At 40.7% G+C, this 19,701-nt stretch overlaps 1 protein-coding gene across 2 annotated transcripts in view; it reads right to left on the bottom strand.

Moving 5' to 3' along the window:
* The window catches only part of B3GALNT2 (beta-1,3-N-acetylgalactosaminyltransferase 2), a 60,852-nt gene that overhangs the window by 4,764 nt on the left and 36,387 nt on the right, over positions 1-19,701 (bottom strand). For both annotated transcript variants that reach the window (XM_002809280.6, XM_063716329.1), the window contains exons 6-11: positions 18,737-18,847; positions 13,645-13,723; positions 6,647-6,830; positions 3,627-3,752; positions 2,227-2,386; positions 1,139-1,195 (exon numbers count right to left, since the gene is read on the bottom strand). In XM_002809280.6, the coding sequence (XP_002809326.1) occupies positions 1,139-1,195; positions 2,227-2,386; positions 3,627-3,752; positions 6,647-6,830; positions 13,645-13,723; positions 18,737-18,847 (717 nt within the window). The remainder of the gene's footprint in view (positions 1-1,138; positions 1,196-2,226; positions 2,387-3,626; positions 3,753-6,646; positions 6,831-13,644; positions 13,724-18,736; positions 18,848-19,701) is intronic.

The raw sequence follows: 19,701 nt of genomic DNA, 5'->3' as shown, positions 1-19,701 counted from the left end.
TGGATTCTGTCGTTAAGTTTTTTTTTGAGATGGAGTCTTGCTCTGTCGCCCAGGCTGGAGTGCAGTGGTGCGATCTTGGCTTACTGCAAGCTCCGCCCCCTGGGTTCATGCCATTCTCCTGCCTCAGCCTCCTGAGTAGCTGGGACTACAGGCGCCCGCCACTATGCCCGGCTAATTTTTTTTGTATTTTTAGTAGAGATGGGGTTTCACCATGTTAGCCAGGATGGTCTCGATCTCCTTGACCTCGTGATCCACCCGCCTCGGCCTCCCAAAGTGCTGGGATTACAGATGTGAGCCACCACGCCCAGCCTTCTGTTGTTAAGTTTTAAAGCTGTAAATAATTTCTGATCAAATCTATGGAAACTGAATTTTTTGTAGGCAGGGGAACGTTCATTTTATAACCTTTTGCTTTAAACTCAGAAAAACAGTGTATGAGAAATAACCTAGGTGGATTATTGTGAATTAAAGCAACAGCATAACTATTATGGTAGAAGATCCTCATTCTTTCTGCCCATGGTGTGATATACATTACAGGTTGAGCATTCCAAATCTGAAAATCTGCAATCCAAAATGCTCCAAAATCCAAAAGTTTTTTTTTCTTTTTTTTTTTTTGAGACAGGGTCTCTCTCACTCTGTTGCCCAGGTGGGAGTGCAGTGGTGCATTCACAGCTCACTGCACCCTCGACCTCCCAGGCTCAAGTTGATCCTCCTATCTTAGCCTCCTGAGTAGCTGGGACCACAGGCAGGTGCTGCCATGCCCAGCTAATTTTTTTGTAGTTTTTGTAGAGACGGGGGTTTCACCATGTTGCCCAGGCTGGTCTTGAACTCCTGGGCTCAAGTGATACACCCACCTTGGCCTCCCAAAGTGTTGGGATTACAGGCATGTGCCACTATGCCCAGCCCAAAACTTTTTGAGAACCAACATGACACTCAAAGGAAATGCTCACTGAAGCATTTCAGATTTTCAGATTTGGAATGTGGAACTTGAAAGTATAATGCAGTTATTCTAAAATCCAAAAAAATCTGAAATCCTAAATACTTCTGGTCCCAGGCATTTTGGATAAGGGACACTCAACCTGTATATAGAAATCCACCTCCTCAACTCTTAAGAACCCTGAGGCCATCCCCAAAGACTTACCTGGTATCTTTTAGGTCCTATGGCTGCCATCCAGATGCCCATGCTTACATCTTCACCCTATACATGGCCCATAAAGTTTAAATGTAACAATTTTAATGCTATTTTATTTGTAAAGACAAAACCATGGCCACTCCCATCATAAACCACCTTTCTACTTTTCTGCTCTGTTATTATTCTAATATGAAATAGCAAAAATGGGTTCACACAAAGTCAAAGCTAGTGGTCTTTAATATGAAGCAACCCCACCACGAGGTAATAAGAAGATGAAACCGCGAGTAGATGACCCATCCTTCTCATGTACCTTAAGCTTCCAGGAAGCACTCTGGGCTTCTTCCTGAGGAATAAAAAGCTTTGTATTCCTCCAGGGACTATACTTTTTTTTTTTTTTTTTTTTTGAGACAGAGTCTCCCTCTGTCGCCCAGGCTGGCATGTAGTGGCGCAATCTCAGCTCACTGCAACCTCCGCCTCCGGGTTCACGTGATTCTTCTGCCTCAGCCTCCCAAGTAGTTGGGAATACAGGTGTAAAAAATTAGCACCCAGCTAATTTTTTGTATTTTTAGTAGAGATAGAGTTTCACCATGTTGGCCAGGCTGGTTTCAAACTCCTAACCTTAAGTGATCTGCCTGCTTCGGCCTCCCAAAGTGCTAGGATTACAGGCATAAGCCACAGTGCTCAACCTCCAGGGATGACACCTGTAAATACTAGCTGAAAACATACTAAGTAGGCTCAAAAAAGATTTAGGAATAGAATTTAAAGGCAAGATTTGAGGGATGTAGGGGTGCATCCTTAACCTTTGAGAGGTGATTCCTATACAGAGAGTAATGTGCTTTTCCCCAAGGTAAGTGGGTTCTGCTTTCCATGATGGAATGCTGAGTGAGATGAAACTTGGGTGTGATGAGTGTATACGTAGGTGGGAAATCCTTAATTTTTTGTTTTTATTTTATTTTTTATTATAGAGCTGGGGTCTTGCTTTGTTACCCAGGCTGGTCTTGAATTCCTGGGCTCAAGTGATCTACCCGCCTTAGCCTCCCAAAGTGCTGTGATTACAGGCGAGAGCCACCACGCCAGGCTAAGAAATTCTTAATTACCTGATAGGTCTTTAACCTCCCCGAGTTGCTTGCCAGCCACTTGACGATGTCCTTGGAGATCACATATCCTGACCCACATGCAAAGGCAGGGTAAGCGGGGCTGGGGTACTCCAACTCCTGCCACTTTCCGGTTCGGTCAACTGCCCAATTCAGTCTGAAACTGAGATGAAAAATAATGTGGCCTCTTGTGTTAGTTTGACACATATCCTGCCACTATTAAAAGTTGACTCCTTTATCATCACTACAAAGGAATAAGCTTGTAGAAGTGAGAAAAGAAAGTAAGAAAATTTCTTTTTTTTTGAGACGGAGTTTTGCTCTTGTTGCTCAGGCTGGAGGGCAGTGGTGCCATCTTGGCTCACTGCAACCTCTGCCTCCCAGGTTCAAGCAATTCTCCTGCCTCAGCCTCCCGAGTAGCTGGGATTACAGGCACGCACCATCATGACCAGCTAATTTTTTATATTTTTAGTAGAGACAGGGTTTTGCCATGTTGGCCAGGCTGGTCTTGAACTCCTGACTTCGGATGATCCACCCTCCTCAGCCTCCCAAAGTGCTGGGATTATAGGTGTGAGCCACTGTGCCCTGCCAGAAAAAAATTTTTTTAATCTAAGGAAAGGAATTATCATTTCTCCAGTGTTGTTTTAGATAAAAGATTGGTATGTTAAATTTTCTCAAAGTTGCATTTGTGGAGTTTCTGAATGAAAAGCACTAGAAGATCACCTTGTGTTTTAGTATATATGAAAACAAAAAACCAAATCACTAATCCATATTGTATTCCTGAGGAAGCACAGAAAATGGTTTCAGAGACGTGTCACAAACGCACTCTTAACAAAATATACAGTAGCTTCTAATGTGAATACCATTTATTTCTATGGCGTAAGAATAAAAGCCATATTGTTTTCCCTCCTTTACTACATTAGCCTGAGGCTTTTCATTTAAAAAATATTTTCCTCTAATTGTACAGTAATATAAAATTTATTATTAAGACAGGGTCTCCCTCTGTTGCCCAGGGTGGAGTGCAGTTGCAAAATCATAGCTCATTGCAGCCTCCAACTCCTGGGCTCAAGCAGTCTCCCTGCCTCAGCCTCTCAAGTAGCTAAGGGCTACAGGCTCACATCACCTTTTTTATTTTTTGTAGGGGCAGAGTCTTGCAATGTTGCCCAGGCTAGTTTTGAACTCTTGGCCTCAAAGGATCCTCCCACCTCAGCCTTCCCAAAACTCTGGGATGACAGATGTGAGCCAGCATGACTGACCTAGAGTAATGAAATATATATTAACCCAGGAGTCTAGTACGAAATTGTATATCTCAACCACATTTTCAAAAAAAAAAGGATATTTTATGCTTTATTAATTACATTTGATCAGGTACATGAATGCCAATGGGCTAAGAATGGTTAACTTACTTTCCCCACCAAAAATTAGGCCCATCCAGATTCTTTTGGGCAATCCTATTAAATACAGCTTCGAGGTCTATGTAACAGTCGTCATCTGTCTTCAGCAACAAATTGAAGCTGGTTGTTTCCACAGTCCTGTTGACACAAAAGGGATAAGAAAGTCAGTGCAACCAGACAAAGAAACAAAGAAACACCAATGCAGTGGCGTCACTAACACTTTCATTCAAAACTGTCTATATTTCTTATTCCTCAAATGTTGAGAACATCTGCTCTAACAAAATTTTGCTGCTATCAACTAAGGCCATCACTTGGTCTTTACTAAGTGGCATAACACAGAGAAGTACTAAGCTGATTTTAAAAGGTAAAGAAAGAGCATGATGAAGGAAAATATCTGGCTTAAATGGAACATACGTTCAAACAAATGCTTCTTAGGCATCATTCAACTCCTGCTGCCAAATCTATTAAACGTCTGAACCTTGCCCTGTGTGTTCCTAATAACAAAGGCCCAGCATAATGAGTTAGATGTTACATCTGGGCCTCTCACACAGAACACTATTGTACAAGATGCATCCGATGCTACTATTTATATTACACTCAAAATATTTTATGGCTTAAAAAAACCTGACTTATTACATTGAAACATATTTTCCCTTGGAAACAACTTCCAGCAATTAAACCATTATAAATGACCTTCTGGAAGGCAAAGGAGAGTGACTTCATTATCTAGACGTGAAATATATAATCATGACTGAAGACAAAATTGACTCCTTCATTTCACATTGACAGTCCCTGTACATCTGTTTAAAAACACAGTTTTGCTAGGGGGCCAGTCATATGTCAGATATCTCAATAAAATAAATTTAGAATTTCATTAGGTCAAAGAATGGTGAATTTAACAATAATGGGTCCACACCAAATAGCATCACCCCATGTTTCTAAAGTTTATTTACAATTAACAGCAGAAGGCATACATACTATTTGCTAATTAGAAATAAATTTTCATGATAAAGAATATTTAGGTCACTGATAACTGAAATAAAGAGGAAGAAATAATGAAACTCATTTGTAGTGTGGAGATGGGTGATGCCAGCTATGGGGACGCAGGTCCCAGATCAGAGTCCTGTTGAAGGTTACTGCAGCAATCCAGGGAGAGAAGGTGACAGCCAGAATAGCGGCAGCGGAGACTAAGGGAGAGGCTAAGAAACTTCCACGCCTAGGAAATATCTTGCTCTAAAGAGAGTCTGGGGCTGACTCTCAGCCCTGACTTCCCACCCTCGGGACCTCCATGCCCATTCCTCACCTCAGCCTCACATACAATTGCAACTCTCATTTGCAGCCCCAAATTAAAAGGAGGTTCTTTTTCTTACTACAGCTGTCTAAACTTAACCTAGTATTCGACACACCCAGATTTCCTACCCTCATTTACCTCTGCCCTCTACTCACAGGATGAGTCCCAAATTATATTAATTTGCTCCAGCAGGCCAGGTATGGTGGCTCACGCCTATAATCCCAGCACTTTGGGAGGCCAAGGCAGGAAGACTGCTTGAGACCTCATTTCTATTAAAAGATAAATAAATAAATAATTTGCCCCAGCTAAGAAACATTACCTTCCATAAACCAATTAGACCATCTACCCCTCAGGACCAGGGAACTGTATCCGTAAAGTACTGTTCTTGGTAACTTCCCACTCTGCCTAGGGCAACAGAGAAGAAGAGAAAGAGACAGACCCTGGGCCTCACCAAGGAACAGAAGAAGGTTTTTAAAAATAAAAGTGAAAAAAATAAAAAGTGAATACCCTTTATAGGTTTGGCCTAATCAGAGATGCAGTTTGAAAGTTTTGGCTCCATGGTCAGGATAGACAGTACCAGGAAACTCAACAGAAAATTTTGAGATCCTAGAGTAATAATTCTAATAACTATACATGTTAAGATTATATAGATATATAATATGTATGTTACTATTATTATATATTGTTACTGTTATTCTTGTTATAAAAGTAGGAATTAAAAGTGAAGTTCCAAGAAACACTGGAGGGTCTGGGAAATTATAAATATGATAGATTCTGGGAGTTGTGGAATTTCAGTAAGCCAGCTATGTAAGAGTTTTAGAATCAGGGAGGTAGTTTTTAAATGGATGGAGTAGAGACTGGAAGTATAAGGTGGATATTCAGTAGAAGAGAATTCCTATCAGTGAGTGACTATATATATATAACCTAAATGTGAGTGACTATAACGGGGGAATCTGGGTAGGTGGGTATAAATACAACTAAAAATGGACCATTCCCAAACTCACTGATTTTTATCTAATGCTGGCTTGAGACAACCAAGGCAAGCAGAAATGACTCAAAATGAATCAACTTTTTTTTTTTTTTGAGACAGAGTCTCACTCTGCCGCCCAGGCTGGAGTGCAGTGATGTGATCTTGGCTCACTGTAACCTCCGCCTTCTGGGTTCAAGTGATTTTCATGCCTCAGCCCCCCTGAGTAGCTGGCATTATAGGCGCTTGCCACCACACTTGGCTAATTTTTGTATTTTTAGTAGAAACAGGGTTTCACCATGTTGGCCAGGCTAGTCTCAGACTCCAGATCTCAAGTGACCTGCCTGCCTTGGCTTCCCAAAGTGCTGCCGGCAGGCATAAGCCACCAGCCAATTTTTGCCGTGTTTTTGATAGGTTAATATCACATTGTGGATCTTTATCAAAATAAAGTGGCAGCATCTTAGAAGCTCAGTTTTCGCAAGGAACTGGGATACAATAGGTCATATCCCAGGTGCTCAGTGGCCTTAGGTTTGTTTTTATTTGTTGAAATCTCAGTGGTTTGAAGTTGATAAATTGTCGCGACAGCAAAAGAACAATAAGACAGGCACAGTGCCATGTGCCTGTAATCTTAGCTATTCAGGAGGCTAAGGCAGGAGGTTTGCTTGCACTCAGGAGTTCAAGACCAGCCTAAGAAACATAGTAAGACCCCATCTCAAAAAAAAAAGAAACTAACAATAAAACAAGTTCTAGCTACCCAACATTTTTACAACCTACCATCTATAGAAGTTCAATAATTTTGCAGGAACATTACGATAAGTGTCGACAACATCCACAAAAACAATATCATCATAGATGCTGCTTTCCTCCTTCAGTAAGGCATCTTCCTCATGGAGATTCCTTATATGATCAATAAGTCTTTGAGGGCGAGAATGAAGGTTGTGTAAGAGAGCATCACCTTCTAAAAAGGAAAAGTTGAGAGTTGGAGAAAAATGCTATTGTAAACTTACCATTCAGAACTGACGATGTACACTAAAGTTCTTTTCCCAAGGTACCCTAACAGAAACACATGCAGTTGTTTGGAACTTTAGGTAGAATAATGGGAACTCTCATACACTGCCAGTAGGATTAAGTGGACGCTCCCACTCTGGAAAGCAATTTGGCAATATCTATTTAGGCTGAAAATGTGTATACCTTATGGTTCAGTTGAGGCCACTTGTAGATATATCCCTACTAACGTTATTTCACATAAGGATATTAATTACAGCATTGTTTGTAATTGTGGAAGAAAAATGGGACCAACCTAAATGTCCACTGAGAGAAAAAAAAAAACAGCCAAGTTGTGGTATATTCACATAATGAAATATAGCAGTTAAAAAAATTACCCTGATCTTGCATGTTAACAGGATTGGGATGAAAAAATAAAGTTGAGTGAAAATTGCCAAGTGATAAATACAATATGACACCACAGATACCAATTATAAAACATTCAAAACTATGTTATTTAAAGACACGGTCGGGCGTGGCGGCTCATGCCTGTAATCCCAGCACTCTGGGAGGCCAAGGGAGAATCGCTTAAGCCCAGGAGTTTGAGATCACTCTAGGTTATATAGGGAGACCCCATCTCTAAATAAAATTTAAAAATTAGGCAGGCATAGTGGTGTATGCCTCTGGTCCCAGCTTCTTGGGAGGCCAAGGCAGGAGGATCCCTGGAGCCCAGGAGTTCAAGGCTGCAGTGAGTTATGATTACACCACTGAACTCCATCCAGCCTGGGCAACAGAGCGAGACCCTGTCTCAAATAAAGAGATGTAAATATGTTCAAAGTAGAAAAATAAGAATGCGAAGGGTACACATGAATTTTAGGAAAGTGGCACCCCCTTTGAGGAGAGGGAAGAGGAATACATCTAGGGAGAACCACAAGGAAAAGGTTTCAACTGTACCTACAATGTTTTCTTTTTCTTTTTTTTTTTTTTTTTGAGACAGAGTCTCACTCTGTTGCCCAGGCTGGAGTGCAGTGGCATGATCTCGGCTCACTGCAACCTCCACCTCCCAGATTCAAGTGATTCTCCTGCCTCAGCCTCCCGAGTAGCTGGGATTACAGGCATGTGCCACCATACCCGGCTAATTTTTGTATTTTTAGTAGAGACAAGAGTTTCACCATGTTGGTCAGCTGGTCTCGAACTCCTGACCTCAAGTGATCCACCTGCCTCAGCCTCCCAAAGGGCTGGGATTACAGGCGTGAGCCACTGCACCCGGCATATAATGTTTTCTTTCTTTGTTTTTGAGACACAGTCTCACTCTGTTGCCCAGACTGGAGTACAGTGGCACGATCTCAGCTCACTGTAATCTCCACCTCCCGGGTTCAAGGATTCTCCTGTCTCAGCCTCCCTCGTGAGTAACTGGGATTACAGGCGCCTGCCACCATGCCCAGCAAATTGTTTGTATTTTTACAAACAATTGTAAAAATTGTTTGTAACAAGAGGCGGGGTTTTTTGGCCAGGCTGGTCTCGAACTCCTAACCTCAAGTGATCCACCTGCCTCAGCCTCCCAAAGTGCTAAGATTACAGGCATGAGCCACCGTGCCTGGCCATGTTTTATTTCAAAAAAAAAAAAAAAAAAAAATCAGAAATAAATAAGAAAAAATGTAAATAAACATTTGTTAATTCTGAGCACTGGGTACCTGGGTGTTTCAGTACTATTTCTGGTGTATTTATGATTATTTCCCTTTTTTTTTTTTTTTTTGAGACAGGGTCTTGTTCTATCACCTGAGCTGGAATGCAGTGGTATAATTACAGCTTACTGCAGCCTCAACTTCCTGGGCTCAAGTGATCCTCCCACCTCAGCTTCCCAAGTAGCTGGTACTCCTGGCACCTGTCACCATACCCAGGAAATTTTTAAGTTTTTTGTAGAGATGGGGTCTCGCTATGTTGTCCAGGCTGGTCTCGAAATCCTGGGCTCAAGAGATCCTCTTGCCTCCCAAGTTGCTGGGAGCCTCCCAAAGTTCTCGGATTACAGCCAAGAGCCACTATGCCTGGCCATGATATTTCATAATAAAAATGATTACTAATGTGCTTAAGACAATTTATTTGCCACTTCACAAGTTAATGAGTCACTTGTCACAGTGTGCAAGGACTGTCCCCAGATCCTACTGATTTAAGGCAATTCTTTCGCTGTGGCAGGAGACGTCAGGATTTTCTAAACATGTCTCAATCAAATTAAAGAAAAATTTTGAAAAATACGAAGAAAGTGAGCTGCTGAGGGTGGCAAAGGAAATGAAATGTAATTTAGCACTGCACTCTTTGTCACTGCAAATGGAAACGATGAGGTGGGGAGCTGAAGGCCTATATCTGACTTCTGCCTCTCATGTCTTGTGAGATACTGGACAAGTTCTGTTGTCTCTAGACCACAGCAGTCTCACCTGTAGAAAATGGTGCTGGATTCAATCAGTGATTCTTGGGAATGCTTGCTGAAATGCAGATTCCTGGGCCCCAAGCCTAAAGATTCAGTAGGTCTGGGGTGGAGCCCAGCAATCTATTTTTTTCCCTCTGCCCTGCTCCCAGGAGTCTGTATTTTTAATGGTCACTGCTGCGACCCTGATGCAGGTAGACAGAACACAGACCAGCCTTTGAGAAACACAGGGGTAGATGACCTCCTGGTTTTTTTTTTTGAGATGGAGTCTCACTCTGTCACCCAGGCTGGAGTGCAGTAGCGCTATCTCGGCTCACTGCAACCTCTGCCTCCCAGGTTCAAGCAATTCTCCTACCTCAGCCTCCCGAGTAGCTGGGATTACAGGCGTGTGCCACCACGCCTGGCTAATTTTTGTATTTTTAGTAGAGATGGGGTTTCGCCATGTTGGCCAGACTGGTCTTGAACTCCTTACCAAAAGTGATCCACCTGCCTTGGCCTCCCAAAGTGCTGGGATTACAGGCATGAGCTACCGCGCCTGGCCTGACCTCATGTTTAGACTTACAATTTTTTGACTTTACGATAATGTAAAAACAATATGTGTTCACCAGAAACCACGCTTTAAGTACATATGCAACCATTCGGTTTCTCATGTGACTACAGTCTTGTGAGATGTTCAGTCCTTATTATGGAATAGGCTTTGTGTTAGATTATTTTGCCCAGCTGTGGGCTAATGTAAGTGTCCTGAGCAAGTTTAAGGTAGGTGAGGCTAAGCTGTAACATTTGGCAGGCTAAGTGTATGAAATGCATTTTCAACATACATTTTTAACTTAAGATGGGTTCATCAGGATGTAACATCGTAAGTCAAGGAGCATCTGTACAATTTAACACTTGAAGGAAAGTGAAAGTGTTATAAAATTGTAACAGGAAAATGGCTTGTAACAACAGGAGTGCAGAAATTAAATACAAGTCTTTTAGACTAGTAACACATTTTGTTTCACTGCATGTATCTGAAAAATATGAGCATAAATTAGTATGTCAGGAAAATGAAAGGATGTCTGCTTTTGCCACTTCTATTCAACATATATGTTCCAGCCAGGACAATCAGATAAGAAAAATAAAAGGCATCCAGATTGAAAAGGAAGAAGCAAAACTATCTCTTCTTACAGATGAAGTGACCTTGCATGTAGAAAATCATAAGGTCTAACTATAAAATGATTAAGTAATAAATACACGGATCTGTTCAGCAATGTTGCAGCACACAGATCAATCACAAAAACCATCTGTATGTCTATATATGCGCAATGAACAATCTTCAAATTAGAAAAACAATTCCACCTACAACGGCATCAAAAAGATAAGTATTTAATAATTTAACAAAAGAAGTGCAAGACTTTCATACTGAAAATCAAACATCATTGAAGGAAATTTAATAAGACATGGATGTTCAGAGACTTAATACTGTTAACACGGCCATACTCCCTAGATTGATCCACAGATAGAATGCAATCCCTGATGGGAATGTGAACTAGTACAACCACTATGGAAAACAGTGTGGAGATTCCTTGAAGAACTAAAGGTAGATCTACCATTTGATCCAGCAATCCCATTACTGGGTATCTACCAAAGGAAAATAAGTCATTATATGAAAAAGATACTGGCACATGCATGTTTATAGCAGCACAATTCGCAACTGCAAAAATATGGAACCAGCCCAAATGCCCATCAATCAATGAGTAAAGAAAACGTGGTATATATATACCGTGGAGTACTACTCAGCCATAAAAAGAAACAAAATAACGGCATTCACAGCACCTGCATGGAGTTGGAGGCCATTATTCTCAGTAAAGTAACTCAGGAATGGAAATCCAAACATCGTATGTTCTCACTCATAAGTGGGAGCTAAGCTATGAGGATGCAAAGCCATAAGAATGATAGAATGGACTTTGGGGACTCGGTGGGGAAAGGGTGGGGGGGCTAGGAATAAGACTACACATTGGTTACAGTGTACACTGCTTGGGTGATGGGTGCACCAAAATCTCAGAAATCACCACTAAAGAACTTATTCATGTAATCAAACACGATCTGCTCCCCCCAAACCGATTGAAATTAAGTATATATTTATTCATATATATATATATATGCAATCCCTTAAAACATTCCAGCTAGGTTTTCTTTTTGCACAAATTGACAAGCTGATCATAAAATTCATATGGAAGTGCAAGAGACCCAGAATAGCCAATCAAGCTTGAAAAAGAACAAAGTTGGAGGATTCACATTTCCTACTTTCTTTCTTTTTTTTTTTTTTTTTTTTTTTTTTGAGATGGAGTCTTGCTGTCACCTAGGCTGAAGTGCAGTGGCAATCTCAGCTCACTGCAACCTCTGCCTCCCAGGTTCAAGCGATTCTCCTGCCTCAGCCTCTGGAGTAGCTGGAATTACAGGCGCCAGACACCGTGCCTGGCTAATTTTTTTGTATTTTTAGTAGAGACAGGGTTTCACCATGTTGGTCAGGCTGGTCTCGAACTCCTGACCTCGTGATCCACCTGCCTCGGCCTCCCAAAGTGCTGGGATTACAGGCGTGAGCCACCATGCCCAGCCTCCCAATTTCAAATCTTACTAAAAAGCAACATAATCAAGACAGTGTAGTACTGTTAAGGACGCAGACATATAGATCAATGGAATAGAATTGAGAGTCCAGAAATAAATCCTTACGTTTACAGTCATTGATTTTCAACAAATGGGTGCTGGGACAACTGGATATCCACATGCAAAAGAATGAAGTTAAACCTCTATTTCATGCCATATATGAAAATGAACATGGATCCAAGACCTACATATAAGTGCTAAAACTATAAAATTCTTGGAACTGTATAACAAAGGCACAGATCTTTGTGACCTCACATTAGACAATGGTTCCTTACATATGATAACAAAAACGTGACAAAATTGGACTTCATAAAAATTTACAACTTTTGTGTGTTAAAGGGCACCATTTGCAAAGCATGTATCTGGTAAGGGACTTGTATCCAGCATATATAAAGAACTCTTACAATTTAACAATAACAAAATAATTCTATAAATGGGCAAAGGATCTGAATAGATATTTCTCTAAAGATATACAAATGACTCTCTCTCTCTCCCCTCCTTTCCTCCCTTCTTCCCTCCACCCCTCCCTCCCTCACTACCTTCTCCCTCTCTCCACCCCTTCCTCCTTCACTTCCTCCCTCTTCCTCTCCTTCACTTCCCACATCTAGTTTACATACCATAATAATTCACCCTTTTAACAGCGTGCAGCCTGAGCAATATGACAAAACCCTGTCCCTACAAAATATTTAATAATTAGCTGGGCATGGTAGCATGCACTTGTAGTCCCAGCTATTCAGTAGGCTGAAATGGGAAGTTCACTTGAGCCCGAGGAGGTCAAGGCTACAGTGAGCTGTGATCATGCCATTGCACTCCAGCCTGGGCAACAGAGTGAGGCCTCGTCTCAAAAAAAAGAAGAAAAACAACAAAAAAAGGAAGATATACAAATGGCCAATAAGCACATGAAGAAAATGCTCAACATCATTAGTTATTATGGAAATACAAAGAAAAATCACAATGAAATAACAATTTACACCCACTAGGATTGGCATATTTTAAAAGACAGACAATTTAGTAAGTGTTGACAAGAATATGGAGAAACTAGAATCCTCATATACTGACTATGGAAATGTAAAATGGGCTGCTGCTTTAGAAAACAACCTGGCAGTGCCTCAAGTGATTAAACACACAATTACATGACCCAGGTCTTCTACTCCTAGATATTTAAGAGAAATGGAAATATATGACCACACAAAAACTTGTACCTACATGTTTACTACAGAATTATTCATATTCAAAAAGTAGAAGCAATCTAAATGTCCACCAATTAATGAATGAATAAAGTAGGGTATATCGATGCAATAGAATATTATATGATCATAAAAAAGAAGTACTGATACATACAAAATGGACGGACCTGGAAAACATGTTACAGCAAAGGAACTGACACACAGAGCACGTACTGTACATTTCCATTTATGTGAAATGTTCAAAATAGGCAAATCCATAGAGAAAGAACGTGCATCAGTAGTTGTTAGGGGGTGGAGGGTTGGGGAGGGAAGAATGAGGAGTAACTGCTAATGGGTGTGGGGTTTCCTTTTGGGAGATGGAGCCGGTTGTAGAACTCTGTGAATACACTAAAACCACTCAACCACTTTAAAAGGGTGAATTTTATCTGAATAAAGTTTTTTAAAAGACAAAAAAAAAAAAAATCCTTTTCTGTCAAGTATAAAGATTAAGTGTAGGAGATTCAGTGTACTTTTCAAGTTTCAACTAGCAAACTTACCCTGAATAGTATATATAAAACCACCTGCAACTCCCTCCACACCTTCCAAGAATTCATGAGGCAATGCACCCTCCCCAGCCTGAAAGGAATAAGAATGTACTCAATGATTCATTACTAAAAATATATTGATCATATTTTAAAATCGATTTGACAAAAATCATAATATGACTCCACTTGCAGCAGATAAATGCATCTAAGATGCTGGTGCACTAGAGGCTTATAATATCAGGATGACATACAGTATTCTACTATTTTTGTTATCTAATTACAATACTAAAGATAAGATATGCCCAACATTCCATAAGGTGTTCAGAATTGCAACATACATAGAATAATGTTTATGTACTTGCTACTCTAGTAGTACAAAAAGCAATTGATTTTACATCCCATCCCCACCACTTAAAAAAATATGTATTATGACCTTTGATTTTTTGGAAACTAAAAATTCTCATGAGTTCAAATACATCTTGGCACACTTTAAAGTTAAGAGACCATGCAGAGAAAGGCTCAAAATCAACAGTCTGTCCCAAATATTCAAATTGAACTCTACTGAATATTGATTTTAAAAAATTTTTTTTAATTTTTAATTTTTTTTCTTTTCTTTTTTTTTTTTTTTTAAATAAGAGACAGGGTTTCACCATATTGGTGAGGCTGGTCTCGAACTCCTGACCTCAGGTGATCCGCCTGCCTCAGCCTCCCAAAGTGCTGGGATTATAGGCGTGAGCCACCACAACTGGCCTAATTTCATTTTACAGACAGGGTTTCACTTTGATGCTCAGGCTGAGTGCAGTGGTGCAATGATACCTCATTCTAGCCTTGAACAATCTTCCCACCTCAGCCTCACAAGCAGGTGGCACTACAGGTGTGTGCCACCATGCCCAGCTAATATTTATAAATTTTTTGTAGAGAAGAGGTCTCACTGTGTTGCCCAGGCTGGTCTTGAACTCCTGGGCTCAAGTGATCCTCCCGCCTCGGTCTCCCAAAGTGCTGGAATTACAGGTGTGGGCCACTGTGCCCGGCCTGTTGATGTTGTTGAAGGTGCCTAAGCCTATTGTGTCAGCAGCCAATGATAGTCCTTTCTACCTCTTAGAATGGAGAAACTTTTATTATTAAAGAGTTATCTCTCTTCACAAGTTACCCAATGGCCTTACTCAGAGTGAGCTGTTTTACTTCTGTATACAGTAAACCACTATGGTACACCTACCAAAGTATTGTCTGGCTGTTGTGGGCTAGATCAGACAGTTAGAGTCCATATTTCCATATTCAGTGTATTTACAGTATTTTTTCTACACCTTCATTTAATCAAGAGAGCTACTGCTTGGCTATTTTTAAACAGATCTTTTCAGAGTTGTACTGTACAAAGCAATGTTTTAAGGCCAGTAGAACAAGTAATCTGAGGTCACGGTAGTAACCTGTCATTTAATTTAAAATATGTTAGGCCAGGCGCGGTGGCTCACACCTGTAATCCCAGCAATTTGGGAGGCGGAGGCGGGTGGATCACGAGGACAAGACATCAAGACCATCCTAGCTAATACGGTGAAACCCTGTCTCTACTAAAAATACAAAAAAATTAGCTAGGCATGGTGGTGCGTGCCTATAATCCCAGCTACTCTGGAGGCTGAGGCAGGAGTATCACTTGAACCTGGGAGGAGACTGCAGTGAGCCAAGATCGTGCCACTGTACTCCAGCCTGGGTGACAGAGTGACACTCCATCTCAAAAAAATAAATAAAATAAAATAAAATAAAATAAAATAAAATAAAATGTTTTTAGCCAAATGTGAAAATTACTAAAGGTGCATGCTATAGACTCCAACACTGTAGTTCCATAAAAGACTGTATATGCTTTATTTATTTGTTATTTACTTATTTACTTTTTTTTTTTTGAGACAAAGTCTCACTCTTGTCCCCCAGCCTGGAGTGCAACGGTGCGATTTCGGCTCACTGCAACATCTGCCTCCCGGGTTCAAGCGATTCTCTTGCCTCAGCCTCCCGAGTAGCTGAGATTACAGGCACCTGCCAGCACGGCTGGCTAATTTTTGTATTTTTAGTAGAGACGGGGTTCACCATGTTGGCCAGGCTGGTCTCGAACTCCTGACCTCAGGTGATCTGCCTGCGGCAGCCTCCTAAAGTGCTGGGATTACAGGTGTGAGCCACTGCGCCCGGCCTACTTAGTTACTTTTTTGAGACGGAGTTTCGCTCTTGTCGCCCAGGCTGGAGTGCAATGGCGTGATCTTGGCTCACTGAAACCTCCGCCTCCCGGGTTCAAGCGATTCTCCTTCCTCAGCCTCTTGAGTAGCTGGGATTACAGGCGTTAGCCACCACACCTGGCTAATTTTTGTGTTTTTAGTAGAGACGGGGTTTCACCATGTTGGTCAGGCTGGTCTCGAACTCCTGACCTCAGGTGATCTGCCCAACTCGGCCTCCCAAAATGCTGGGATTACAGGCGTGAGCCACAGCACCCAGCCTATGCTTTATTTTTTATTGTATATTTCTATATTGTTTTGGCTTTAGAACTCAATAGTAATTTCTGTTTATTAACTTCTCTCTAAAAGGTCGCAACTTGGCTTTTTGCCTTTAAAATTTTTCTGACATTACTTGCTGGCAAGGGAATAAAACTTAGTGAAAACTCTCAGCTGTACGCGTTTCTGATGAAAACCTTAATTTGTACCTGGGGTTTCTTAGCGTAGGCTTTAAAAAGTTACCTGGTTTTGTTTTTGTTTTTTTAGGTTAACTGTATGTTTAAGCTATCTTTAGCCCTCTATAATAATTTTTACTCCCAAAGCAGATCATTTGAGTCTTTACATTTGAACCTAGTTCTCAACTCAGAAATCTATTTTCCTTTTTTTTTTTGCGACGGAGTCTCGCTCTGTAGCCAGGCTGGAGTGCAGTGGTGCGATCTAGGCTCACTCCAACCTCCACCTCCTGGGTTCAAGCAATTCTCCTGCCTCAGCCTTCCGAGTAGCTGGGACTACAGGCACCCACCACCACGCCCAGCTAATTTTTGTATTTTTAGTAGAGACGGGGTTTCACCATGTTGGCCAGGCTGGTCTTGATCTCTTGACCTCGTGATCCTCCCACCTCAGCCTCCCAAAGTGCTGGGATTACAGGCGTGAGCCACTGTGCCTGGCCAACTTATTTCTTTTACTGTAACCAGTACTACAGAATTTCGGCATATGCTGGGTATTTTAAAGTTTCATAAATAGAAAAGGAGGCAAGATAGTAAAGGTGTTTGCCTTGAAAATAAGGAAAGAAAAACGTCATAATTCCATAAAACTTTCTATTTTCAATAAAAAATTTTTCATAAGACTTAAAATGAACTTTAGTAAACAAGTGGTGTGTGTGTTTACTAAAGTAAACACCATCTTTATTGTCCTCCATTTACTTTGTGAAATTTACCTGTCATAATAAATCCTAAATCCTAAACATGAATGAAATCCTAAACATGGCCTACAAATCGAAATGTGTAACTACATATGAATCTGTGGGTCTATTTGTTTAATGTCTTTCTTCCTCACTGGACTGTAAGTCCCACTGTGGGCCACTAGTATGTCTATTTTACCCTGCCATTGTTTCTGCCTTACCACAGGTATGCAGTAAATGTTTTTTGAATGAGTAACAACATATCATATATTCATTTCAACTCAGAAATTAATCCATGTAAATGAGGTTAATACTCATTCACTAAGCTTGTGAATTTAAATCCCAAGTACATTCCTAATCATTGGACAGGAGATCGAGGAGAATAAAAGATTGTCTATGATTCCACCATACACACCATTTGTTTACTAAAGTTCATTTTAAGTCTTCATATACCTTCTTTATTGTCCTATATTTACTTTGAGAAATTCACCTGTCAAACTGTTTTAAATTTAAAGCAAAGCTGAATGAGAAATATGAGAGTCAGAAATCCCAGAGTTGCTTCAGCAAAATAAATGAAAGTACTCAATCTTATTTTCTATTTTTTTTGTCTTGTTTTGAGATGGAGTCTCGCTCTGTTGCCCAGGTTGGAGTGCAGTGGCGTGATCTTGGCTCACTGCAACCTCCACCTCTGGGGTTCAAGCAATCCTCCCACCTCAGCCTCCCAAGTAGCATAAGCCAGCACACCTGCCTTATTTTCCAATATTTTTATCTATAGCTGGGTTTTTTTTTTTTTTTTTTTTTTTGAGACAGAGTCTCACTCTGCCACCCAGGCTGGAGTGCAGTGGTGTGATCTCAGCTCACTGAAACTTCTGCCTCCTAGCTTCAAGCAATTCTCATACCTCAGCCACCTGAGTAGCTGGGATTCCAGGCATGCGCCACCCATGCCTGGCTAAGTTTTTGTATTTTTAGTACAGACGGGGTCTTGCTATGTTGCCCAGGCCAGTGTTAAACCCCTGGCCTCAAGTGATCCACCTGCCTCGGCCTCCTAAAGTTCTGGGATTATTGGCATGAGCCACCGTGCCTGGCTAATTATAGTATTTTAACTGAGATTTTATTTTCAAGGTGAGATAGTAAATACTCTGAATACTACTGAGCAAGTGTTCTTAAAGAATGCTAACTTAAAAATTACTGAGAAATAGGCCAGGCGCAGTGGCTCATGCCTGTAATATAGCACTTTGGGAAGCATAGGTGGGCGGATCACTTGAGCTCAGAAGTTTGCAACCAGCCTGGGCAACATGGTGAAACCCCATCTCTACAAAAAACACAAAAAGTTAGCTGGGTGTAGTGGTGCGCACCTGTAGTCCCAGCTATGTGGGAGGATTGTTTAAGCCAGGAGGTGGAGGCTGCAGTGAGCTGTGATCGTGCTACTACATCCCAGCCTGGGCAACAAAGTGAGACCCTCTCAAAAAAAAAAAGAGAAATAAAATATTGCACTTCAAAAATGCATCAATCTTAAGGCAAAACTGTAAACTCACTAACACTGGAGTTACAGGATCATATTTGAGTTTTTGCCTTTACTATGAAGACAAAAACATTTGCTACTATATATGTTGTAAAACACACAAGAATCATTGCTCCATGCTGCCTGGGCTCTAAGGTAAATTTTAGAACAATTTTATATATTAAAAAGAAGCTAAAATATGCAATTAAACCTTAAAAAAAAATGACTTACTGTAATGACTCTGAGAACTCCCCCTCCATCATTCACTGTCACTTTGTGGAGATTTCTTGACACAAGGCCATGGAGGTCTTGGCTCTCCCACACGATTGTACCTTCAAAGCTCTTTTGTGGAAAGATGAATAGTGAGTCAATTTCCTTATTGCTGTCATTTAGGTTTTAAGTATGCTTTCAGGCAAGATTTTTAGAGAAAATTTTTTCCAAAACATATCACTTAAAATTTTCACCCCATAACTCTGACATACCACTGTTAGCGTTTGGTGTATATCCTTGACCATTTTTTCCATGCACATATAAAAAACCAATTACAAAGAGTATATAGACAATTTTGCATACTGCTGTTTGCCATTTCCCATTGTATCAAAAGCATTTCCTTATGTTGTTGCAGCTGTCACAACCATTCTTCCTCATGTGTGTATAACATCCCAATGAGCAGATACATCCTGATTTACTCATTTTCCCCTACTGTTAGATATTTGGTTGCTACTAAATGTCTACTAAAATATCTACTAAGTATCTACTAAAATAATGTAGGCATGTTTTGGTGTACATGTTTATTTACCCCTAACAATTTGTTTTTTACTTAAATTCCCAGAGGTGAAATTACTGGGACAAGACAGAGGTATTTTTTGTAGATTTTGGTATACACCACCAACCGCTTTTTGAAAGCAACTTTTACTAATTTATAGGGTTATCAGCAATGTATGAGAATGACAAGTGCACTGTATTCTCCCTGGTTTGGGATACTAGTAAAAAAAAGTTTAACCTAATATACTAGATTTTTACAAAATGATTCCTCATTTAGTTGGATTTATTTTTCATTTTTTGACACAGAGCCTCGCTCTGCCACCCAGGCTGGAGTGCAATGGTGCGATCTCAGCTCACTGCAACCTTCAGTCTCCAGGTTTAAGCAATTCTCTTGCTTCAGCCTCCTGTGTAGCTGGGATTACAGGCGCACA

The sequence above is a fragment of the Pongo abelii genome, chromosome 1 (genome assembly GCF_028885655.2).
Source record: "Pongo abelii isolate AG06213 chromosome 1, NHGRI_mPonAbe1-v2.0_pri, whole genome shotgun sequence".
In the NCBI taxonomy this organism is placed as follows: Eukaryota; Metazoa; Chordata; class Mammalia; order Primates; family Hominidae; genus Pongo; species Pongo abelii.
The sequence above is the reverse complement of the archived record's forward strand: the minus strand, read 5'-3'. Positions and strand labels throughout refer to the sequence as shown.